General features: G+C 43.1%; 1 protein-coding gene across 1 annotated transcript in view; it reads right to left on the reverse strand.

The window, feature by feature from the left end:
- Positions 1-26,349, reverse strand: part of STXBP6 (syntaxin binding protein 6) — a 167,424-nt gene that overhangs the window by 18,590 nt on the left and 122,485 nt on the right. Inside the window, exon 2 of the mRNA XM_068127816.2 lies at positions 1,473-1,603. Coding sequence (XP_067983917.1) covers positions 1,473-1,603 — 131 coding nt within the window. The remainder of the gene's footprint in view (positions 1-1,472; positions 1,604-26,349) is intronic.

Genomic DNA, 26,349 nt, shown 5'->3' on the forward strand with positions numbered 1-26,349 from the left:
TGAGTAATCATTTAATCGATTAATTAATTATTGATTAATCAATTAATTATTTAAATTTTTTATTAATGACTTATTTAATTAAATTTCTAAAAGATACATCTTCGGATGAAGCACTAGTGGTTTAGTTATGCTATTAGCCAATTGATTAAGAAAATATTTTATGATAATCTTTTATTGATTTGAATTATGCAATTAATCGATCAGTTATTGTGCACCTCTCCCTCCCAATGCAATGAATGCAATGCAATGCTCCCAATGCAATGCAATGAATATATATATATATATATATATATATATATATATATATATATATATATATATATATATATATATATATTCCCTCCCAATGCAATCTCGATGAGCTGCACTGCGGTATTGCCGGGCGCCTAAGGCGCCCCGGCAATGCCACGCTGTAGGATATTTAATTATTTGGCATGGGGGCGGTGTACTTTGAATGTATCTGTACTTGTTTTTATCCTTCTTTGTATGCAAAGTCGAGGCTCATGGAGGAGACCATAGAACATATTGGGACATAACAAAAGGGACAGCAGAAAGAGAGGAGCGAAACACACCATCAGCAGGGTTTAGGGACAAAATAGAGGGAGACTTGGACAAATTAGGGATGTGGAAAGAATGAGGGGTAGTGGAGGACACACTGGAAGGACAAGGTGGATACAGAAGCAAACTCTCAGTAAGGAAAAACAGGACACTTGAAAAGAGGTGGGCTTGGGGTGGGTTAATGGCTGTAGAAAAGATAATGGTTTGGGATTGGGTAGATCTGAGATGTCTAACACGTGGAGGGAGGAATGAGATTGAAAATAATGTTGGTTCTACAGGTGGGAAAAAAGAGGAACGAATGAGTGAAGATGAGCAGTGATCCTGGATTTTTGGAGTTTCATCAGAAGGGGGTTGCAGGTAAACCACGTGCCTCTAGACCAGTGGTTCCAAACCTTTTTTCTGTCGTTTCCCCCTTCAACCAGTTCAACCGTCCGGATTTCCCCCCACCCCTCCCCCCCCCCTATATATATATATATATATATATATATATATATATATGTATATATATATGAACAAGGAAAAAAGTAGCCAAAACACAAAATGTATTCACTTAATAACATAAATAACATAAAAATATAGCAACACACACACACCCACAAACTCCTACACATACATACAAACCTACAAGTTCCCCCCCTGGAATCCTAAACTTTCCCCCCAGGGGGAAATTTCCCCCAGGTTGGAAATGCTGCTCCAGACCCTATCTCTAGTTCTCTCCTTTCTCTAGAAATTTTTTATCACACCTTCCATTTATTAATTTCTTCAAACTTCAAACCTAGATAACGCCACTCCTCCCCAGAATATAACAAAACAAAACGAAACTTTCACATCTGGGTAATTGAAGGCAGTGTGAAGGCATCAATCAATTCAACAGGTTTGATAGTGGATCAAGAGCATTGTCAGCCCATGCTCACCCGGGTAGATTCAAGTCCGTTCACCTGTCGAAGCTGCTCCAACGTCCACTGTGAGCGGCGAACAAATGATCCTGAGCCTTCAAAATGCTTCACCTTGGTAATGAATCTCAGAGATGGCCTCTTGTTTCTCACTGAGCCACCCCAGACACAGAACAAAAAAAACGCTTGTTCATAACAATCCTGAAAATAACACAAGGATGAATATGCAAAGAATGTGCTTCATTCATTCATCAATTGAAAGGCGTCTATGCTGATGTCACGAGACTTCTGCCAGGCTGAACAGTTTAAGATTTGTATCCACTGATAGGTCAGTTCTGGAACAGACCTGAACCAAAATCGAATCTGCTTGTTCCTGTCACTTACCCAACTCATCCACCAAGTTTTGCATTGTCATCCGCGACTCTTTGAAATATAATGCGACATATCGTTTGTGGACATGATTAGTAACATGCAAAAGGGGTTTTAGATACCCCGCTGCACAAACGGAGGGTTAAAAGCTAGTAAAAGAAGAAATGTTTCATTCAATGAAGATTCCGTTTGGGGATATTTAAAAAAATAAGGGATAGAGAATAAAGGAGTAGCTGTGCATGACAGATTGAGTTTGTGTTGTGGGGATGGGGGAGTGAGGAGGGGAGAGGTTTAGAGTAAAGAATATTTTTTTGTTGTTTATATATTTTTTGGAGTGAGGAAAGAAAATTGATCAAGCTGAGGGTCAATGAAGCACATGGGGTTAAAACATTGACAGGAGCAGCATGCTGACTGGTCGAGGCCTATGCAAGTGGCCTGGCTTTCAGAGGGACGCAAAATCGACAATTCAATCCAACTATGTCCAGTTTGACTTGCAAAATCGGCCGAAAACACAACCAGCACATGTACGTTACTGTAGCATGATAATGTATGATGATGACATGTTTGAGAAAATAATTCTTGTGAGCTTGGAAAATAGAAGTGCCCTGTGCTGATATCCCTTTCATAACATCCATTTTAAAATAGAGAAGCATGGATTGACAAAAATCGAATGTATTATTAATTTACTCCACGCACCTTTTGGAATTCACAATTCAGGTGATAATTTTTAACCCCGACCTGCACATCTCTGAAATCGTTTGTGACCCATCACCTTTTGTATTTAGTATTTAGTTGGTGGACCCAACTGTATTTAGTTGGTGGGCATTAAAGATCCCAGTGTCCTTTGAGAAGATTAGGCGAGTTATTGCAGACACCATGGATAAATTCCAAATTCCGTCCTGGACTGAGGCGAGAGGATGGTCTGGTCTTTCTTCATTGGAGGTTCCTTTGACACCAGGTTACACTGCTTGCTATCTTGGTGTGTGGCTGCTGTAAGGGCGAATCTTCTGCCCTTTAAACAAATAAATTACCCAGGTAGCTAGCATATTTCATGTAAACATCCTTCTTCAGTTAGAAATGGCGACCATTCATATTCCCTCATTGGACAGCAACACCTCACCCTCAAGATCTTGAAGAATTTGGGGATTCCATTTTGGATGCGTTTTCCAATCTCCTTCATAATAACGTACGATGCAATGCATTATTCTGCTAAATTACGCATACGTTACAGAAGCATGATGGTGACATGTATAGCATCACACTCCTGTTGTATGAAGATGCTGAGAACACACAAGTGTATCCCTCTCTTTCAATATCTTATTTATAATACAGAAGCAAGATTTGACAAAAATGGAATGTGTTATTAGTTTACACCACGAACCTTTTGTAAAGCACACTCAGGTGATAATTGTCAACTCCAACCTGCACATCTCTGAAATAGCTTGTGACCCATTACCTTTTGTCATAAGGTTGATCCTGGTGTTTGAAGTAGCAATTACTACGAAATTGCACTTCTGCACTCCACGTTTGACAATCAGGAGAAAACTGTAGACTGCATGTGATGTGAGCATGTATGTTTGTAGCTTATTCTGTTGACTGTGTATATTCCCTCATTCAACATCCCAGAGACATCACACTCAACTTGGTGTGATCATGATATTTGTCGTGTTCCTATGTTTATCATACAGAAGCGATGAGGAGTTTGGGAGTCCATTTTGGACAAATTCTTAAACTTCCTTAATGTTAAGGTTTGACACAATGTACATTACTCCTGGATTTAAGTACTTCTATATTTGCTACTTTGGCATTATATTGCATAATGATGTGCATGAAGGAGAAAATTCCATTTCTTTTTTCATCCAAAAATCCCCAAAAATCCTCTTTTCAACATCTTATTAAAACTAACTAACCAACTCCTAAAACAGGCATAAACCAACAAAAATGCAATGTAATTCATAGTTTACTAGTACACCCGCACACTATGTGAGCTGAAGAAAAGGTCATTCCTCTTTGGGGTATATAGATTACAGTCGATCTATGGTCGGATCTCAAGAACATTGGGTGTGTTCATTTACCAAGTTTATTGTGGAGAGATCGCCAAGTTGTTTGAGCATTCGACCAAGCATTCCAATCAAAACCATTAAGGAACAGCTGGCTTGGCAAGCGCTAGCTAGCTGCTTGGTAAATGAACACATCCCTGTCTTCCTCCCTTTGTTTCGTATTAAACAGCGGGAGCGAGTTTCAAAAGTTCGCTACGAAAAATGCCACGGTAGTGGCAGAAAGGGCCATGTTATTAACTAAACATTTGTGGGGTATATAGAGTACCACAGATCTTCGCTCAGTTCTGTAAGTAAATCTTACTTCACAGTTGTCAGGATTCCTCCAAATTCTTAATTTAGTGTTATAAAGAGCATGAGCGACTATTTAAAAAGCTAAGCATACGTGTTTGTGGTTTATAATATTTTTACTTCCTGTAGAAGCCGTTGCTCACACGGAAACGCCATTATAACTATAAGCTATTTATACAGGTTATCACTGCAGGAAAAACGCCTTGGGGAAGTGGGACATTATTAGTATTAATATTGTTTTGTAATAACATTAATAATATGCGATTACCATTTATTTTGTTATTAAAAGCGTCTTTGGAAAAACGCCACGATAAATCTTCTTCTTTGGACAAAGGCCACAATAAAGCTAATTTAATACGGCTATGCACCTCAACACGCAACCCATTGACGGCAATGGCGGGGAAAACCCGCTCGGGGGAGAAAACCCCCTTGGGGAGGGGGGCAAATGAATGCGCTACAACCTTCATTATGTAACCCTTGGTCATTCTGTCAAGTTTGGTTGAGATTGGATAAGTAAAGACGGCATGTATTGGCATCAAAAATTCATCAGACAGACGGACAGACACAAATGGCGTATTTTAGTATGATTCAAGTAACCATTTGTGAAGCACAATTCAGGTTGATTGTGTATATTCCCTTATAACTTACTGCTTTCCCCAGGGGCACAACAGGCTACCTCACTTTTAACAATTAACATTCAAACGCAGCCAATTCAGTGAAGACACCTTGAGTGATCATTTTTTGAGTTCCTGTATATTTATCTTGCAGAAGCTACGAGGTTATTCAGATTATATGTGAGACACTCTCTCCACCATCTTTCCTGTTGCAGTACGAGATTCAAGTTTGCACTGTCATCCTGACGATTCGCATGCTCGGCATTCAATTGTGCGAGAGCACCTTATTTGGGGAAGTCGTGATGGTCGCCGTCCAACTCTGCCTTACCTTTTCAAATTAACGAACCCCTGGTATTTGACAAAAGGTAGTCCGTTGTGTGTTATACCCTGGCTGATTTTGTGTATAAATCAATAGGAGGTTCTGTATAATCATCATCGTGCCTCTTTGAATGAATGAGACAACCAGCATACCAAAATAAGTAGTTGAGTTCTGGCTAAATATATTTCTGATAAATAGTTTTTGATGAAATCTTGAAAGCACAACTGCAAGTTGCCAAGCACGGGTTATTTTTTACTGCGTAGCCCATAGGGAAAGTCTAGAACAGTGTTTTTCCGTCTGTATGTATGTCCCCTCAAACATATACCAATCAGAGCTCAGGATCTGGTCACATGACAGGGTGACATGATTACGTCTGATGTCATTACGGCGTACAATGGCTGACTCCACACTCCGCCATTTTGGTTCCAATGCTGTTGAGGTAGCCTGTTGTGCCCCTGGGGAAAGCAGTAAGCTATAAGGGAATATACACAATCAACCTGAATTGTGCTTCACAAATGGTTACTTGAATCATACTAAAATACGCCATTTGTGTCTGTCCGTCTGTCTGATGATCTTCCCCCAAATCAAATCGATTCGGTCTTGTCACACACACAACCTGTCCACCAAGTTTCGTCCGAATCCGTTCACAAGGTTTTGGTACATCGTGATATATATCAGTTTTGGCCCTATCTCTCAGTGGTGAAGAATCACTTGAAAAATTCTAGCAGCCTGTTCCAGATCTTCACTAGAATCTAATCATTTTGTCCTTGTAACACACCCAACATGTCCACCAAATTTCGTCTGAATCCATCAACAACTTGTTGAGATATTCTGTTGACAGACAAACAAACAAACAGACAAAGAGACACAGGTGAAAACATGGTGGAGGTAATAAAAACTCCAATCGAAGATAGAAGACAGTCCCCAAGGGTGTAGTCCAGCTGGAGTGCACCGGGGCGAAGCTCCGGCACGTCAATCCATCGGAGGTGGAGCTTAGCTCCACAACAGTTCAAAAATTAATAATAATAAACACGCACGTTCAGATTGGTTGAGTTATTGTGCTTTGTGTGTTTTCATGGCCAAATAATAGAATCGGGATCAACCTTGCATATGTTGATACATTGGACACTTTGTCTAGGGAGCCATATTATAACAATAAACGTTTAGGGAACTTGCAGACCCGACAAATTGCTGAATCCAACAATGTCCAGAAGCGAAACAAACATTTCAACCATTTTATATACAGATTTCATGAATTTTTTTTATGTCTACAAAAAGTATTTACACTCTGGAAGATGTAACGGCAGGAAAAATTTGGATGTTTCCAACTAGTTAAAGTCTGGAACTCTGGGTGGATCAGTTCTCGTGAAGAATGGCAATCACGTGGTACAAACAAAGGTAGGCACCAATGACACGGACTTGTTTTGGCAAAGCAGGAAAGCATGGTGTTATACACTGTATATTAACATCATCCTTATGTGCTCTGACATCTCCTTCAATACTCTCGGATGCTTACCTGGCCCTAAAGCTTTATCTTCTTTTGTCAATTCCAAGAAAAAGAAGCAACTAAAGAAATAATGCTGGCAGACCAGTGTTGTGGAACTAATTAATTAGCCTTGATTGATAGACAGAAGACTCAATGATTAATGTCCACAAACTGTTTAAGATAATTGCTGATTTTTAATGAAACATGGAGGACTTTGCTTAGGTTACAAAAAGATATACATCAAAGGATTTCAAAAACCGCTTGGTAAGAATCCAACTCCAGAAAAGAACACGCAGACACACACACACACACACACACACACACACACACACACACACACACACACACACAATAATTTCTAAGCAAAATCCTGAATCCTTTCTGCAGTACATCCTTTCTTATACTTGTGAAGGAAATTAGAATGGGGCTGGGCTGAGGTTTTGAGGAGAGGTTCTTGAGAGAGGTTTTGGGTTACAGAAAATACAATTCAGTTATTGTGAAGCATACAGTTATAATATAATACATTTCCCATTTTGTAACTTGCATCGAATTAATCGAGCATTAACTCATAGTTGTGTAAGCCAACAAGAAAGTGCGTGATTTCATGGATTCCCTGGAGAACGGTATTTCTCCAGCCAAGTTGCTAAGTCACAATCTAATCTTTTTTTGTGGGGTGTGCCGTGGGTGACCTTGCAGGGAGCTCAACACTAATTAAAAAATAGTTTTACAACTGTGGGCAACTTTTCGCAAACTTATACATATGTTGAAATCTGAATACACAGCTTATTTGTTGAATACATAGATTAAATATATATATATATATATATATATGTATTTTATGAAGCTTACGTAAGCAATTAATTCATTTTCCCCCACAATCTCCTCCCTTTTGGTCATTATCAATGACCAGAATATAGAAGTGTCCAAATGAATAGTTTGAGCCACAAGTTGACTCCATTTTTGAGGAACAATCGTTCAGCTTTTTAACCCTGCTTTCACAAATAATTTTACTTCTACCTACGGCATGCACACACCATCCTGATGGAAAAGTTTGTTTGTTATTGGGCATCGTCTTGCATGTTGAATCCCTCCGTTGTTGAAAGTTCAGTTTGTTGCAGAGCTCTTTCATTTAATCACACCAGAGCCTGTTTCCAACACACTGGATCAAGCAGAATCATAAAAAAAATAAAATATGGAATTAACACATTATAACTGACAATGTAATTAATATCCCGATGATGTCCTACCTTATAACAATTTACATTGGTTCACAGGTTCCCCTAGAACATTTGAAAGATTATATTTCATGTGTAACACCCGAACAAAACATTAAATCAGGGGTGTACATGTTTTGAGCATAACCATAGTACCTATGAATGTATTCAATAAATCTTCAAAATTGTATTTCCCTTTTCCTCACAAATGAATGCTCCTGGTGTGTACCCCGGTTTGGAATAGGTACACCGTATCCCTGCGCATCGTAAGAGGCGACTAAGGGTTGGCGTCAGGAAGGGCATCCGGCCATAAAAACATTGCCTCAAACAGGGAACCATGATTGTCATGGGGCCCGCGAGGCTAACTCCCGCTCCAGCGGGGAAAATGGCCTTAAAAACGATCATTCATTCATATATTCACAAAACAAAATAACCAAAATTCTTTCACCCAGAAATCTCAAATCTTATCATGTATTCAATCACATTTGCATAATCATGTGGTCCTCTCACCACAAGGTGAGAAGGAAATCAATCATTACTGTAACTTTTAAATAATTTGTCTTCTTTCATCAACCTTACTTTCATATTTTACTTCCAAAATATGTCATGTAATTCACAGGTGCTCAACCAAGCATCAGCAATTTTTTTTTTTTTTTTTTTCAAATCAAATCAAAGCAAAAATCCAAAATTAACCATTTATGTATTCTTATCATAATTATCACAGATCTCCTTTGTATCAATTTTCCAACAAAAACTGTCTGTATATGATTCACATTACTTTCAGCACATAATTCCTTGACATCATCATTACCTCCCTTTTTTCCTTTATTTTATAACTTTTATAACTTTTCCTGTATTTTTAGAAAGGATATACTGCAGAAAGGATTCAGGATTTTGCTTAGAAATTATTGTGTGTGTGTGTGTGTGTGTGTGTGTGTGTGTGTGTTCAGGCCCGCCGCCTCGACCCGGCCAAGCTCGCCATGGCAAAGGCCGAGTTCGACGCGTTGGAGCACCTCGGCATCGTGCGGCGCCCCAATAGCGCGTGGGCCTCACCACTGCACATCGTGCCAAAGCCGGGGGGCGGATGGCGCCCGTGTGGTGACTACCGCCGCCTCAACGACGCTACCACCCCGGACAGGTACCCGATCCCGCACATCCAGGACTTTTCCGCCCGTTTGGCGGGACGGGTCATATTTTCCAAAATTGACCTGATACGGGGATACCACCAGGTACCTGTCTGGGCGGCCGACGTCCCGAAGACGGCCGTCATCACGCCGTTCGGCCTGTTCGAATTTTTGAGGATGCCGTTTGGCCTCAAGAACGCGGCCCAGGCGTTCCAGCGCTTAATGGACGGCGTGCTGCGCGACCTGCCATTTCTTTTCGTCTATCTGGACGACATCCTCGTCGCCAGCACGTCCCGCGCCGAGCACCTCCTCCACCTCCGAACACTGTTCGGTCGCCTCAGCGAGCACGGCTTAATTGTCAACCCGGCCAAATGCCACTTCGGCACGACGACCGTTGACATTTTGGGCCACCGCATCACCAAGACCGGGGCCGTGCCGCTGCCGACCAAGGTCGAGGCCATCACCACGTTCCCGCGTCCCCGTTCCATCAAGGCCCTACAAGAGTTCCTCGGCATGGTGAATTTTTATCACCGATTCGTGCCCCGCGCTGCTCAGCTCATGCGGCCCCTTTACGAGGCCCTCCGGGGCAAGCCAGCCAAGCATGACATCATTTGGTCCGCGGCCATGTACGTGGCCTTCGCGAGCGCAAAACGGGCCCTCGCCGACGCAACGCTGCTGGCTCACCCGGTGCTCAACGCGCCCATCGCCCTCACTACGGACGCCTCCAACTACGCGGTGGGCGCCGTCCATGAACAATGGGTGGACGGGGTTTGGCAGCCACTCACTTTTTTCAGCCGGCAGCTCTGGCCGAACGAGTTAAAATACAGCACGTTCGACCGCGAGCTGCTCGGTCTATTCCTGGCCGTTCGCCATTTCCGACACCTCCTGGAGGGCCGCCCGTTCACGGCTTTCGTCGACCACAAGCCGTTGGTCTACGCAATGGCCAAAGTCACGGAGCCGTGGTCGGCCCGCCAGCAGCGCCACCTCTCCGCCGTGTCGGAATTCACCACGGACATCCGGCACGTCGCCGGCAAAGACAACGCTGTGGCCGACTGTCTTTCTCGGGCCAGCGCGAACGCGGTCCACCTCGGCGTGGACTTCGCGCTCATGGCGGCCGACCAGACCACCGACACCTCGGTGCAGGCCCTCCGGGCGGCGGACACGGGCCTCCGCCTGGCCGACATCCCCTTCGCGGGCACCGTCCTGCTCTGCGACGTCTCCCAGGGCCAGCCTCGCCCAATCGTGCCCGTTTCCTGGCAGCGCCGCATCTTCGCCTCCATCCACAGCCTTTCTCACCCGGGCCGGAAAGCTTCTCAGAAGCTGGTGTCGGCGCGTTTCGTCTGGCACGGCCTTCGACGGAACGTCCGCGATTGGGCCAATGCCTGCACGGCCTGCCAGCAAGCCAAGGTCCACCGCCACACCCAGGCCCCGCTGGCACCTTTCACCGTGCCTGCATGGCGTTTCGACCACGTCCACGTGGACCTGGTGGGTCCCCTGCCCCCATCGCGGTGGTTCACCCACCTGCTCACCATGGTGGACAGGACCACCAGGTGGCCAGAGGCCGTGCCCCTCACCTCCACCACCACCGCCGACGTGGCGCAGGCGTTCATCGCCACCTGGGTCGCGCGCTTCGGTGCACCGGCGGACATCTCGTCTGACCGCGGCCCACAGTTCACGTCCGAACTTTGGGGCGCGGTCGCCCGCTCGTTGGGGGTCACGCTGCACCGCACCACGGCCTACCACCCCCAAGCCAATGGGTTGTGCGAGCGGTTTCACCGCTCCATGAAGGCCGCACTCATGGCCGGCCTTCAGGACGACGGTTGGACCGACCGGCTGCCGTGGGTCCTTTTGGGGCTCCGCACGGCCCCCAAGGAGGACCTCCGGGCGTCCGCCGCCGAGCTCGTCTACGGCCAGCCACTCCGCGTCCCGGGCGAGTTCGTGCCCGACGCTACCAGTCCCTGGTCCGCCGCACACCAGCGCTCGGACCTCCAGGAGGCCGCCCGCCGATTTGCCCCCGTGCCAACGTCCCACCACGGTGGCCCCCAGTCCTACGTCCCCCCGGCGCTTCGCACAGCGGAGTACGTCTTTGTGCGTCATGACGCGCACCGGGGGCCACTCTGGCCGCCATACGACGGGCCCTTCCGGGTCCTGCGACGGGGCGACAAGTCCTTTGTCGTCGACGTTGGCGGCCGGTCGGACCGGATCTCTGTGGACCGCCTCAAACCGGCGCACATGGACGTCGACCGACCACCACGGTTGGCCCTTCCTCCGCAGTGAGGCCGCCCCCCGTCCACAGTTCCCCCCGCTCGACCACCCACCACCACGTCGGACCCCTCCCCACGACCCTCCAGGGGTCGCTTCGGCCGGGTCATCCGGACCCCCCTTAAATTGACCCTGCCGGTGCAGGTCGATTCTGGAGGGGCGTGTGTAGCGGTTACCGCTGGATGCACACAATCGCCTTGCACCGGCCAGAACACGGCCAGACGCGCCTCTCCCGGGCATGCCCGGACTCACTGTTCCCGGGCACGCCCGAACCTCCCGGGCACGCCCGGTCTCGTCTTTCCCGGGCATGCCCGCTCTCGCCTTTCCAGGGCTCGCCCAGAGCGTCCAAGCATGCCCGCTATCGCCTTTCCAGGGCTCGCCCAGAGCGTCCGGGCATGCCCGCTATCGCCTTTCCAGGGCTCGCCCAGAGCGTCCGGGCATGCCCGCTATCACCTTTCCAGGGCTCGCCCAGAGCGTCCGGGCATGCCCGCTATCGCCTTTCCAGGGCTCGCCCAGAGCGTCCGCGCATGCCTGCTCTCGCCTTTCCAGTGCTCGTCCAGAGCGCCCGGGCACGCCCAGCCTCGACTTGCCAGGCCGCAGCCAAACACGCCCGGGCAGGTCCAGACTCGCCTTTCCAAGGCTCGCCCTTGACACCCGGGCATGCCCGGTATAGCTTTTGCCGGGCAAACTTCCCGACATAAATGTGTATATATATTGCTGCCCGATAAACGGGCTTTTGTCAGAATACCTGAGCTGTTTTGTTTTAATAAAGCAACTCGGACGAATTTCGTCTTTGGTCGCGTCACTTCTTTCGACTCGCGTTGGAGCGCAGCTCCCTCAGTATGATAGTTTAAAAAAGTTGTGGACGAGTTATGATTAAACTTGGAGGATGAGGTGGTTAGGCGACAATAATATGCTGATTAGATTTTGTTTCAGGTCCGAATCCAGATCCAGCCCATTAGTGGGATACAAAACAAACTGTTCAGCTTGGCAGAGGTATGCGCTCTACAGAGTGCTCTTCTAGTTAAAGAATGTGATCAGTGTATTTTTTGGCTGATCCACACTCTCGTGTCTTGAAAGGACTTTCGAATGTGCTCAGAATGCCTTGTGTCATCATCATCATCATCATCATCATCGGGTCGATCTCGATCCGACACGACTGACAAACTATTTCCATTGTTCTCTTCTCGCCGTCGCTTCAGGGAAGTCACACCTGTTGATTTTGGTGTCACGTTCCAGTATCTCGATGTAGGTTGTAGCGGGTCGTCCTCTTGAGTGGTGATGATGAGAAGGTTCCAAGAAAAGTACCATCTTGGCCATCTCTCGATCACTTCTCTAGCAGTGCCCACTGAACATGAGACGTTTCTGGAGTAGTGACTCCGATACTCTGGGGATATTTCTATACAGTTGGTTGTTAATCCAGGTTGCTCTCCATAAAATGTTAAGTGATGCCCTCAGTAGTCTAGTGTATACACCATCGAGCCGTTTGGACAGAGTGATGCCAGGTGTAACCTCTACAAACCTAAGGGTGCATGTGCTGAACGATTATTGCATGAAGCAATTATGTTATGTGGAAACTTGCAATCAGGTGTCCTGCACAAACCCTCATGCCTAAAAGGCACTTGGAATGAACGCTGGAACAGTCTTTCACAAATTATATTATCAACTCGATATATTCGGGGTTTTTATTTCGTTTTTGTTTATTTCGGTCATTTTTCAAAGGATGTCTGACATGTCGTCGATTGTAGTTGCAATAAGAAAAGGATGGGAAGAAACTTCCCGAGATATTTACCTTGCAGTTTTGCCGAAAAAGAAACAAACAAGTACAGATGCATTCAAAGTACACCGCCCCCATGCAAAATAAATAAATATCCTCCAGCGATTAATTGATTAATTCAAGTGATGCCCTCAGTAGATTGATTGAGGTGTACAATAAATGATTGATTAATTACGTAATTAAAATCAATATATAGTAATTGTAAAATAATTACTTCATCAATTGGCTAATAACATACCTCAACCACCAGTGTTTCTTCCAAAGTGGTAACTTTAAGAAAATTAATTAAATAAGTCATTGATCAAAAAATAATAATGATGAATTGAATAATCAAGAAATAATAAACCGATTAATTGATTAATTAATAAATCAAAAATATCCTTTATAGCGACCTTGGCTTAGCGGTTAGGGTGCCGGCTTGGGATCCTAGGATCCTGAGTTTGAATCCTGGCCGACGCTCTGAATTAACACCAGGGGGGTTGACTCAGCCTGTCATCCTTCCGAGGTCGGCAAATTGAGTACCAGTTCACTGGTAATTCCTTGTATGTCGCAAAAGGCGACTAACAGCGTTGGCGGCAGGAAGGGCATCCGGCTGTAAAAAAAAAAAAAGCTTCAAAAAGGGGACCATGGTGCCCGAAAAAGGCCAACCCCTGCTCTGTGGGGGAAAAATGGCCTCTAAAGGTGCGTCTTTCTGTAGCGACATCACTTGGTCACTGTTGATTAATCAATTAATCGATTAATTGATCGATTAATTAATTAATCAATAAAAAAAAATCCTTTATAGCCACATCACTTGGTCACTGTCGTGTCCAAATATCAGCTTCCGAGCTCAAAAGGTGCCTGAGATATTGCCCAGATGAGAAAGAAAATAAGTGATTAACAACGAAAATAAATAAACAATAATCGTAAAATAATTAAATTATTAATCAATTGGCTAGTATAATATCTAAACCACCACAGTTTCATTCAAATCTGCAAATTAAAAAAATGAATTAATCAAGTCATTAATATAATATAAAATAATTAATCGATTAATTGATCAATAAATCAAAAATACCCTTTATAGCCACATCACTTGGTCAATGCCATGTCCATATATCAGCTTCCGAGCTCAAAAGGTGCCTGAGATTTGCCCAGATGAGAAAGGAAATAAATAAGTACTTAATTAATCGATAATAATTAAGTAATTAATTATGAAAACCAAAAGACTTGAGTCTCGACATTTTGTCCTCTTGTGTGGGGACATTGGTGGTGAGCAGACGTGGATTCATTATCGCTCTTAAACCTGGGAAGGGACATTCATCGCGAGCAGGCGCATCTTCCTCTTGACCCTGGCTTTGATCGCGTGCAGTCGCAGTTTGTGTTCTTGGTCCCGAGATTGAACACCAGCGGTCGACATCCTTGCGGCTCGTTTGTTCAGACAATCATCGTTGGCGGTCAAAATCGTGCTTTCCTTCTCTCCTCAGAGGAAGCCTCTCCTCAGTGAAAGACACATGAAAGCCCGCTTGGAGTTTGCAAAAAAGCACCGAAAGGACTCTCAGACTGTGAGAAACAAGATTCTGTGGTCTGATGAAACCAAGATTGAACTGTTTGGCTTCCGTCTGGCCACTCTGCCATAAAGCCCAGATCGGTGGAGTGTTGCAGTGATGGTTGTCCTTCTGGAAGTTTCTCCCATCTCCACACAGGATCTCTGGAGCTCAGCTAGAGTGACCATCGGGTTCTTGGTCACCTCTATGACCAAGGCCCTTCTCCCCCGATTGCTCAGTTTGGCGGGGCGGCCAGCTCTTTGAAGAGTCCTGGTTGTTCCAAACTTCTTCCATTTAAGAATTATGGAGGCCACTGTGCTCTTGGGAACCTTCAATGCAGCAGAGATTTTTTTTTGTAGGCTTCCCCAGATCTGTGCCTCGACACAATCCTGTCTCTGAGCTCTGCAGGCAGTTCCTTCGACCTCATGGCTTGGTTTTTGCTCTGATATGCATTGTCAGCTGTGAGACCTTATATAGACACGTGTGTGCCTTTCCAAATCATGTCCAATCAATTGAATTTACCACAGGTGGACTCCACTCAAGGTGTAGAAACATCTCAAAGATGATCAAGAGAAATGGGAGGCACCTGAGCTAAATTTCAAGTGTCATAGCAAAGGGTATGAATACTTATGTCAATGTGATATTTCAGTTTTTTCTTTTTAATAAATTTACAAAACTTTCTAAAATCCTGTTTTCTCTTTGTCATTATGGGGTATTGAGTGTAGATTGATGAGGGAAAAAATGAATTTAAACAATTTCAGCATAAGGCTGCAACATAACAAAATGTGAAAAAGTGAAGGGGTCTGAATACTTTCTGAATGCACTGTATATATATATATATATATATATATATATATATATATATATATATATATATATATATATATATATATATATATATATATATATATATTGCGTCGGGGAATGAGGGCCTCCAACCATTGCTGAAAGATGAGCAGAAGCATGTCCAGACTTGAGTACCAACAACAGAATCCAAACTGTTGGTCAGGGATCAAACTGTACATAAACAAGAAATATTGACAGTGGAAGCATTGATGAAAGAAAACAACACTCTGTACAGATCATACATACCTCCGCCTAAACAGTTTACGTTTTGTATCCCACTGATCGGCCAGATCTGGATCCAGACCGGAATCAAAATGAAATAGGTTGGTTCTCATTACCTAACCAACTCATCCATCAAGTTTTGTTATAACACGTCCACAACTTTTTGAAATATCATGATATGAATCGTCTTTGGCTGCATCTCTCATATCAATGATGAAGAATCGCTTCAAAAAATTATCATATCCGGATTTGGATCTTCACCAAAATTTAATCAATTCTTCCTCGTCACAAACCCAACCTGTCAACCAAGTTTTGTCGGAATCTGTCCATAACTTTATGAGATTTTGTGCTATAGCTACATCATTTTTCCCCTCCTCTCTCAATGGTGAATCTGTTAAAAAATTCTAGTATCTGGATCAAGATCCAGATCTTCACCAAAATCGAATCATTTCGTCCTTGTCACACACATAACCTCTCCAGCAATTTTTGTCCAAATCCATCCAAAACTTTGAGATCACAAACAAACAGACAGACAGACAGACACACACAGGGGTGAAAACATAATGTCCTTCCACTTTCGGTTACAGAGATATTTAAATGACTTTGCTTGTTTGTCGCAGGCGTGTAATCGTGGCTCGGTTATATTTGTGCTTTCACATTTTACATTTTTGTTTTTGTTTAGGATACTAAATCGAAGCTCGTATACGAGCTAAAGCATAGAACCTAACAAAATGAGTGGGAAACAAGAGGGCGAGAGAGAGAGGGAAGCACAAAAACAGTAGGGAACAGGGACATCAGGAGATCTGTGGAAGGGAGAAGGCTAGGGTGGGGGTACACGGGATCAACAAGATGGACACTACATGTGCAGGGGATTTCAGGAAAGAAAAGAGGCAATTTGAAAGAGGTGGATTTGGGGTGGATTAGCAGGGGTAGAAAAGATCACGGTTTTGATGGATTCTTGGTCATCGTTTCTTGTGAATAGGAGTGATGTTTGTTCACTTCCATGCAGAGAGGAGTAGGCCAAATGAGGAGCGAAATGGGGCCGATTATAACTACTACTCCAAACACTACTACTACAACTACTACTACTATCATTACTACTATCACTACGACTACTATCACTACTACTACTATTAATACTACTACTACTACTGTCACAACTACTATTACAACTACGACTACTATCACTACTACTATTACAACTACGACTACTATCACTACTACTACTACTATCATTACTACTAGTACTACTATCACTACTACTACTATCACTACTACTACTATCACTACTACTACTATCATTACTACGACTACTACTACTGTCACAACTACTACTACTATCACTACTACTACAACTACTGCTATTATCATTACTACTAGTACTACTATCACTACTACTACTATCACTACTACTACTATCAATACTACGACTACTACTACTGTCACAACTACTATTACAACTACGACTACTATTATTACTACTACTACTACTACTACTACTACTACTACTACTACTACTATCATTACTACTAGTACTACTATCACTACTACTACTACTATCACTACTACTACTACTACTACTACTACTACTACTACTACTGTCACAACTACTATTACAACTACTACTACTATCACTACTACAACTACTGCTATTATCATTACTACTACTAGTACTGTCACAACTACGATCACAGCTACTTTTACTATCACTACTACTACTACTCCTACTACTATTAACAGCCCCAATTTTCCCACCTTCTTGTGGGGCCAGCGGAAGAATGTTTTTTTATCCAAGTCTTTCACTGAGCAGCTGACAAGGCCTGTCGTTCCACAGAAGGTTGTTGTAATTTGGAATTTGCTCAGGTTGCCAGCGATAACTCGTCTATTCTTCACGAAATGAACTGTACAATAGTTATAACGTCCATGAACGAGCAGTTAGTCTGTGGGCTGAGTAGGGTTTACATGCACCCCCCCCCCCCCCCCACAACTTAACTTCCCGGGTATGTCCATGTACCTCCCACCCTAGGGGTTAGGAAAAACCATGTTAACAGAAAAAAAAACTCATTCCCAAGGTACCTCCCACGCATATTTTGATGTTACCCCCCCCCCCCCCTGTGTCGGTGATTTCCGAAAATTATGGGTAGGCGAAATTCAAATGGCCATAACTTTTTACCTTGTCATCCTATGGTTGCATATGACCCCTCAAAATGTTTGTCCTGGGACACTCTTTACAATGATATGTGTTATATGCAAATGAGGTCACTAATGAGGTCACCAGAGGTCAAACTATGACGTAATTTGGGGGTTGCCCGAAATCCATGACCTTGAAAGTTAAAAATGACCTGAGGTAGGCAAGAAATTGGTAAAGGAATGTTTTATTATGCCTTTTTGATAGTACATATATCAAGACAGTTTATGGAAAAAACAGCTTCGAAAAATTCCAAGTATTGACTGGTTGGCGGTCGTTTGAATTTCGAGGATGGCCCAAATGGCCCAAACGATGCATGAAGGCAAACTGCAATGTACCTATTTCTTTCAGGCAGCATGGAGCGCCCTGTGAGGAAGAGGATGTCTGAAGACCAGAAAGACCATGCAGACTCGGAAGATGTAGGCTCGGCAAAGAAGGGTAAAGCTGAAGATGGTCAGGCACCCAGAGAATCGATAGAAAACGTTTGTATCATTCACATGAAAGACTCCAAGTGCCAAGACTTTATATTTCTCAAGAATTCGAAAGATCCAGATGCCAGGTTAAAAAGACTTTTTCAAATCAGTGAAAAACGGTTATTTCAACCTTTCGAATCCCCGAATCGAATGGAAGATGTCTGCAGGCAGATTCCATCAACCTACTCCATTTACCACGGGTATCACAGGGACTGTTACCAACGCTTCACGTCTAACTTGAACCGGTTAACTCCACAGCCAAACGAATCTCTTGACTTGGGGAAAAGACGGGAGTCACGAAGATCATCTACCGAAAAAGATGATGTCTTATTTCAACCAGACTGTGTCTTCTGTAACAAGGTTGGGGAAAAGGCTATAAAAGTACGTGGCGCTTGGACAACTGAACCAACTACAAAATTTGAACGCGGAGGTGGTGAAGCAGTTATTCGGGAGGCCGAAAAGAAACAAGACTCGAAACTTCTTCTGCGCATATCCGGTTTTGACCTTTTTGCATGCGAGACCATGTACCATCGGAGTTGTCGATGTCAGTACATGCAGAGACCTGAGAAGTGGAGAAGTAGCAATCCTGGACACATTTAGCAACAAGCTTCACTTGAGAAAGCACATGAACAATCATTCAATAGAATATGTGAACTGATAAATGAAAAGTTTGTAAAGGAGAAAGATGTGCTCAGGTTGTCCGACTTGAGAAACATATATGTATCTGAACTAGCTAAAACTCCCCATTCAAATCCAAGTTACAGGGGGGAAAATCTGAAAAACAAATTAGAGAAATGTGACCTGTACAAAGACACATTAGGTTTCTGTCCCATCAGTGATGGACGTTTCAAATCTTACCTGGTGTATAATCTCAGGTGTGATGTAGGCACTGCTGTCAAAGCAACATACACACTTCGTTCTGTTGATAGGTCCAGAGAAACGGCTAGAAATTTGCGAAACGATATCCTTGACAAATTTGAAGCTACAGAACAAATGGCTTGGCCACCCACTGTTCAGTCCCTTCCAACCCAAGACATATTGCCAAAAACTCTAGAGAACTTTCTGAAGTGTCTTCTTTCAGGGAATGAAGATGTTGAGTCTGTTAGGGTAAACCGACTAGCTAATTCATTGGGGCAAGACGTATGCAGGGCTGTTACCCATGGTCGGTGGAAACTTCCAAAGCATGTTCTGCTTGGAATGACCCTGCACCATCTATTCCGCAGCGCAGAACTCGTAAAATTGATGAATAAACTTGGACATTCAGAAAACTATTCATTCTTGCTAGAAGTTTAAACTGCAATAGCTGTAGCTGTACAGACAACATCTTCATTACTACCTGTGTCAATCATACGCAACCCGTCCTGTCCTTCTTCGTTCCACTCAGATTTTGACAACTATGATGCATTCATAAATGACATTTCTGGTGCAGGGTCCATTCATAGGTCTCATGGGATCATGTTACAAGAGCTGGTGACTGCACCAGGAGAATCCCCAGGCAGGGTTAAGCCTCCAATACCTTCGATCCAGAGGACGGGACAACGTACATTGACGGAATCAATGGATGTCGAGTTAGGTGAAAGTTGGGAAGTGGACAATGACGTCCAGCACATGCTGGAGGAATTCACTTGTGCACTGTATGGGAAACCAAACGTCAAAACTGTAAATGAACTGAGGTACCTTCTACTACAGGCTAAGTGTGCCACTGGAGGCACCCTGGATCCCAAGAAGTCGTTCGACATGGGTTCCTTGCCCCCATGCAAAAGCTGTCTGCAACAGCATGCCGAACGTGCGAATTATCAAGTTGCCATATGGAGGCGAGCTCACATCCCAAATCCTGATATGCCGAATCCAATTCATGGACATGGATGGGTAGACGAAAGTGGGACCCTGCAGCCAAAATGGACAGATCATGACATTTTGCCAACCAAACTGGTGGATATCCTTGAACAGAAACTGGAGAGTGAGAACAGTGATGATGAGGAGGAGGATGGAGATGATGACAATGACCAAGGCGATGAAATGTCATCTTCAAGTGAAGAGAGCGGAAGTGAGAGCGACGATGATTAAGTTCTGTCATTAAACTGAAGTGAAGTTGGTTCAACCACAATCAATGTCACATCTTACAGGTTAGCTTTTATTTGGGGCATATAATTCACTCGGGGAATGGTGTAACTTGGATCTGAATGGTGACATAATCTATCTATAATTCCAGTAATCTCTGTGTGTGTGTCTGTGTGTGTGTATGCGACCGCTGTTTCTCGACAACCACGGGTCCGATATACTTGAAACTTGCCAGGTATATTGCTGGGGACCCGAGGATGTGCCTTTTCAAGGTTTCATATTAATCGGAGAAGTAGTTACCGAGCTATGGCGATTTCTTTACCAAACTCCGCAAGCCGTTCGCTTTGGACCAAACCATTTCATGTAAATAGAGGGGGGGGGATTGTCACCGTACTCGCAAGCCGTTCGCTTTGGACCAAACCATTTCATGTAAATAGAGGGGGGGGATTGTCACCGTACTCGCAAGCCGTCCGCTTTGGCTTTGCGAATGGACCAAACCATTTCATGTAAATAGAGGGGGGGGATATAATTTTAGATATATATATAGTACGGGCATGCCCTAGTTTCTTAAATAACTGTAATAATTTTTTGGGTTGGTTTTGTGATTATTGCGAACTGGCAAATGACTTTCCTTGAAAGAAAATTATGCACCCAGTTGACCTTTGACCTTGATAATCTGACCTTGAATGTCAGATTATAGCCAGTTTTGGAATATTATGTTATGATACCTTTGAACCCATTTAGCAAATCTTTGTCATCAAAACCAAGTATTGATGCTTTGGAGGTTGAAAGAACGAATTTTGGTCATTTGTCGAATTCGTCCTCTAAATTCAAACGACTGCCAACCAGTCAATACTTGGAATTTTTCAAAGCTGTTTTTTCCATAAACTGTCTTGATATATGTACTATCAAAAAGGCATAATAAAACATTCCTTTACCAATTTCTTGCCTACCTCAGGTCATTTTTAACTTTCAAGGTCATGGATTTTGGGCAACCCCCAAATTACGTCATAATTTGACCTCTGGTGACCTCATTAGTGACCTCATTTGCATATAACACATATCTTTGTAAAGAGTGTCCCAGGACAAACATTTTGAGGGGTCATATGCAACCATAGGATGACTAGGTAAAAAGTTATGGCCATTTGAATTTCGCCTACCCCTAATTTTCGGAAATCACCGACACAGGGGGGGGGTAACATCAAAATATGCGTGGGAGGTACCTTGGGAATGAGTTTTTTTTTCTGTTAACATGGTTTCTCCTAACCCCTAGGGTGGGAGGTACATGGACATACCCGGGAAGTTAAGTTGTGGGGGGTGGGGTGGGGTGCATGTAAACCCTACTCGGCCCACGGACTAAGTGCTGACAGATGGGTGCACTGGCTGAACGCCCATCTGAAAGACTCCACACACTTTGATGGCTCACCCTGCATGAGAACAGCAGATTGAGAGTTTATAACTCGGTCGACATTGGAACCCAGTCTGGACAGCTCAAAGGCAAAAACTCAGAGCTAATTAGCTATCTTTCGGGCCCTTGTGAACTCGTGAACGATACGTCTTCTTTCGTATGGAACACGTGACTGCGGGTGGCATCATTTCCTTGGGGAAATTTCCTTTCATTTCCACCTGCACCGCTGATCCAATGCCCCCCTTGTAATTTACAGCAGGAATCTGTAAAAAAAATAAAAAAATTGTATACTAAGTCGAGGCTCGTGGAAGAGCCTAAAACGTTGTTCATGGTACCGGCGATAGCTTGCCTGCTCTTCGTAAAGGAAACCAACCGTGGGATCTTTAACGTCCACCAATTAACGCCCAGATTAACGTCGACGGTCAATTCAAGGCATGGAACGGAACACACACCGATAAATCGATCGCACACCGATAAATCGATCGCACGCCGATAAATCGAACGCACACCGATAAATCGATCGCACGCCGATAAATCGAACGCACGCCGATAAATCGATCGCACGCCGATAAATCGAACGCACGCCGATAAATCGATCGCACGCCGATAAATCGAACGCACGCCGATAAATCGAACGCACGCCGATAAATCGATCGCACGCCGATAAATCGAACGCACGCCGATAAATCGATCGCACGCCGATAAATCGAACGCACGCCGATAAATCGAACGCACGCCGATATATCGAACGCACGCCGATAAATCGAACGCACGCCGATAAATCGAACGCACGCCGATAAATCGATCGCACACCGATAAATCGATCGCACACCGATAAATCGAACGCCCACCGATAAATCGATCGCACACCGATAAATCGATCGCACTATCTGTGAAAATATCGATTGGAGATTAGAGGATTCTTAATCACTGATCATTATGTTCATTCTTATGTCTTTCAGACCGTGTTCATTGTTGAAGTTGCAATAAACCGCCAACTGGATTAACAAAGCGAACCGGTCTTATTTAGAGATATCCCTAAGGGATATGTGTTACTCTGCTACTCTCACTTTTTAAAAACGAATGCATTTATAAAATTGTCTTACATGTGCTTTGATCGACATGGATGATCCAATCGCAAGTTTCTCCACGAGCAGGGCCGGTGGTCGTTCATCTGACCTGCCACCTGTCAGTGAGTGAAGACACCTCTGTATGATTTTGGGAGAATGTTCTGAAAAACAAATTTCCACTTGTCTCCATGCTTGGATGCTCAAAAAGGTGTTTATCACCTGTTATAGGACAGCGTGCTACAAAAGGTGCATTCGAACCTGTCCGATTCTCTCGACCAGCTGTCAAAATACCAGTTACTTCATATTGTTACCTCCAGCACTGAAGGTGGATGCAGGCTGTCTTCATCCTTGTCTGTCTGTCTGTATCTGTCTGTTTGTAAACAAGTTGTGGACGGATTCGGACGAAACTTGATGGACAGGTTGGATGTGTGACAAGGACAAATCGATTCGATTTTGGTGATTTCTGGATCCGGACATGAGCGTTTTTAATTTTTCAAGTGATTCTTCACCATTGAGTGATGAAGGGCCAAAAACGAAATATAGCAAACTATTTCAAAAAGTTGTGGATGAATTATGACAAAACTTGGTGGATGAGTTGGTTAGGCGACAACAAGCTGATTCGATTTTAGTTCAGGTCCGAATCCAGATCAGTGGTTGAGAAAACGTAAACTGTTCAATGTTCATCTTAGCGGAAGTATGTTCCCTCCCAAGTGCCGTTCAAGTTTGGCCCAGTTTGGCCAAAGCGTCCATATCAATTCGAGCCAGAATTATTGTCATCAACATTCAGCACAATTTTACATAAACCTAAAGAATTAACATCATATTTATATTGCACCGGGGTGCTGTGAGGGTACTACTATTGATTGTAGCAATCAATCTATACACCTCTCAACATCACTTTGTTTTCACGAGTGGACACGTGTTTTCTTCTGTTTTTGTATACAGTCGACAGTCAAGGCTCATGGAAGAGCTCGACCACACAAAGGATCAGGAGGCAATAAGAACAGGAACAGCAGAAGGGGGAAATGCCAAGCAGCAGGACGGAGGGAGAAAATGGAGACGAATTAGCTACTACTACTACAACTATTACTACTACTACTACAACTACTACTACTACTACAACTACTACTACTACAAATATTACTACAGCTACTACTACTACTACAACTACAACTATTACTACAACTACTACTACTATTACAACTATTACTACTAGTACTACTACTACAACTACTACTACTATTACAACTATTACTACAACTATTACAACTATTACTACTACTACTACAACTATTACTACTACTACTATTACAACTATTACTACTACTACTATTACGACTAGTACTACTACTACAACTATTACTACTATTACAACTATTACTACTACTACTATTACGACTATTACTATTACTACTAGTACTACTACTACAACTATTACCACAACTACTACTACTATTACTACTACTATTACTACTAGTACTACTACTACTACAACTACTACTACTACAACTATTACTACTACTACAACTATTACTACTACTACAATTATTACTACTACTACAATTATTACTACTACTACTACTACTACTACTACTACTACTACTACTACTACTACTACTACTACTACTCCTACTACTACAACTATTATTACTACTACAACTACTAGTACTACTACTATTAATACTAATACTACTATAACGGTTTGAGTAATTCCCACCTTCAACATTATTGGTACAAGTCTTTCATGAACTGGTTGGCCAGGTCTAACGTATGACTGAAGGGGAAAGGAATTTGAATTTTCCAGGGTGCCAACTGCCGACGATAACCGATCATCTCCTCTTCACGAAAGACACAGATTGAGGGATCTTTCAAATCCGCCAACTAACATGAGCAGACGCGATACAAAGCAGGACATCCATCCGAGGATGATGCACTTTGTGATGCTCAATCTTACCCAACCTCCACGGCTGGGGTCATCTTGCACCACCTTCCTCCATCTTCAAATTATTATTCGTATAAAATTTTCCCAACTATAATAAAAACTATACAATACCACAACCTATAGGAACGTGAAAGCATAGCCATATTAATTGTTTTTCTCAAAATATATAATTATTAAAACATTAATATTTGATTTCTAGCTGGGGGAAAGTTTGAATATCAACATATAGGTATAATACATACAGAAAATACAGAAAATAAACATACAGAAAACAATAATATTTATAATAATAATATATAAATGTATTATTACCTGCACCACCAAAGGTGGTAGAGGTTATGTTTTCCCCCTGTCTGTCTGTCTGTCTGTCCGTTTGTGAACAAAATATCTCAAAAGGTTGTGGACGGATTCAGACGAAATTTGTCAGAGATGTAGCGTATGTGACCAGGACGAAATGATTAGACTTTGGTGAAGATCTGGATTCGGATACTAGAATTTTAAAGTGATTCTTCACCATTGGGAGGCAGGGCCAAAAACGATACATAGCAGGATATCTTAAAAAGGTGCGGACGGATTTGGACGAAACTTGTTGGAGAGGTTGGATGTGCGACAAGGAAGAATCGATTCGATTTTGGTGAAGATCCGGATCCGGCTACTAGAATTTTAAAGTGATTCTTCACCATTGGGAGATTGGGCCAAAAACGATACATAGCAGGATATCTCAAAAAGTTATGGACGGATTTTGACGAAACCTGTTGAACAGGTTGTGTGTGTGACAAGGAAGAATCGATTCAATTTTGGTGAAGATCCGGATCCAGCTAGTATAATTTTTTAAGTATTCTTGACCATTGAGTGATATGGACAACCAGGCAGGGGCATTCTCTCTGCAGAGTGCCGTTCTTGAACTTGAGTTCACTTGAGTGCAATCAGTCGAGAGCATACCTTCGCCAGGTGAACAGTTTACGTTTTGTATCCTTTGTATCCTAGAGCACGTTTTGTATTCAGTTTTTTATTTTTAATAAATTTGCAAAACTTTCTAAAATCCTGTTTTCTCTTTGTCATTATGATGTATTGAGTGTAGATTGATGAGGGGAAAATGAATTTAAACGATTTCAGCATGAAGCTGCAACATAACAAATAGTCAGGTTCACTATGTTTTTTCGTTCAAAATTTTGGTAGATTAGCAAAACTATACATTTTTGGAATATTCAGAGCATGAGGAATCCAAAAATTAATGTTTACATTTGCGTAGACACCTTTGCGAAAATGATCCTCAGGACAGTGATGAAGATCTGTAAAAGCATATTCCTGAACGGTATAGACCTCGTAGATCCTGTGTATAGGACTTATAGTTCAATCTGATACTACCTATAACTTCCTATAACAACCTATAACTTCAAAGGACTTGCAATATCATGTATTATGTAATACAGTTATATCACAAATATAAAGACAATGGTTTTCAATTACCTTTGTTTGTTGCTTTTCTATAATCCTGAGCACTATTTTGAGGCCTTTATTGGATTCCTTGACCAAGAAAACATAGGATTAGCATATTTAATTAAGTCTCTAGGTTGACTAGAAGCCGAGATCGCGCAAAATATGTATTTTATGGCGGCCATTTTCAAAATCCAAAATGGCGGCCATGC

Source organism: Myxine glutinosa, chromosome 9, assembly GCF_964187855.1.
Source record: "Myxine glutinosa chromosome 9, kmMyxGlut1.1, whole genome shotgun sequence".
In the NCBI taxonomy this organism is placed as follows: Eukaryota; Metazoa; Chordata; class Myxini; order Myxiniformes; family Myxinidae; genus Myxine; species Myxine glutinosa.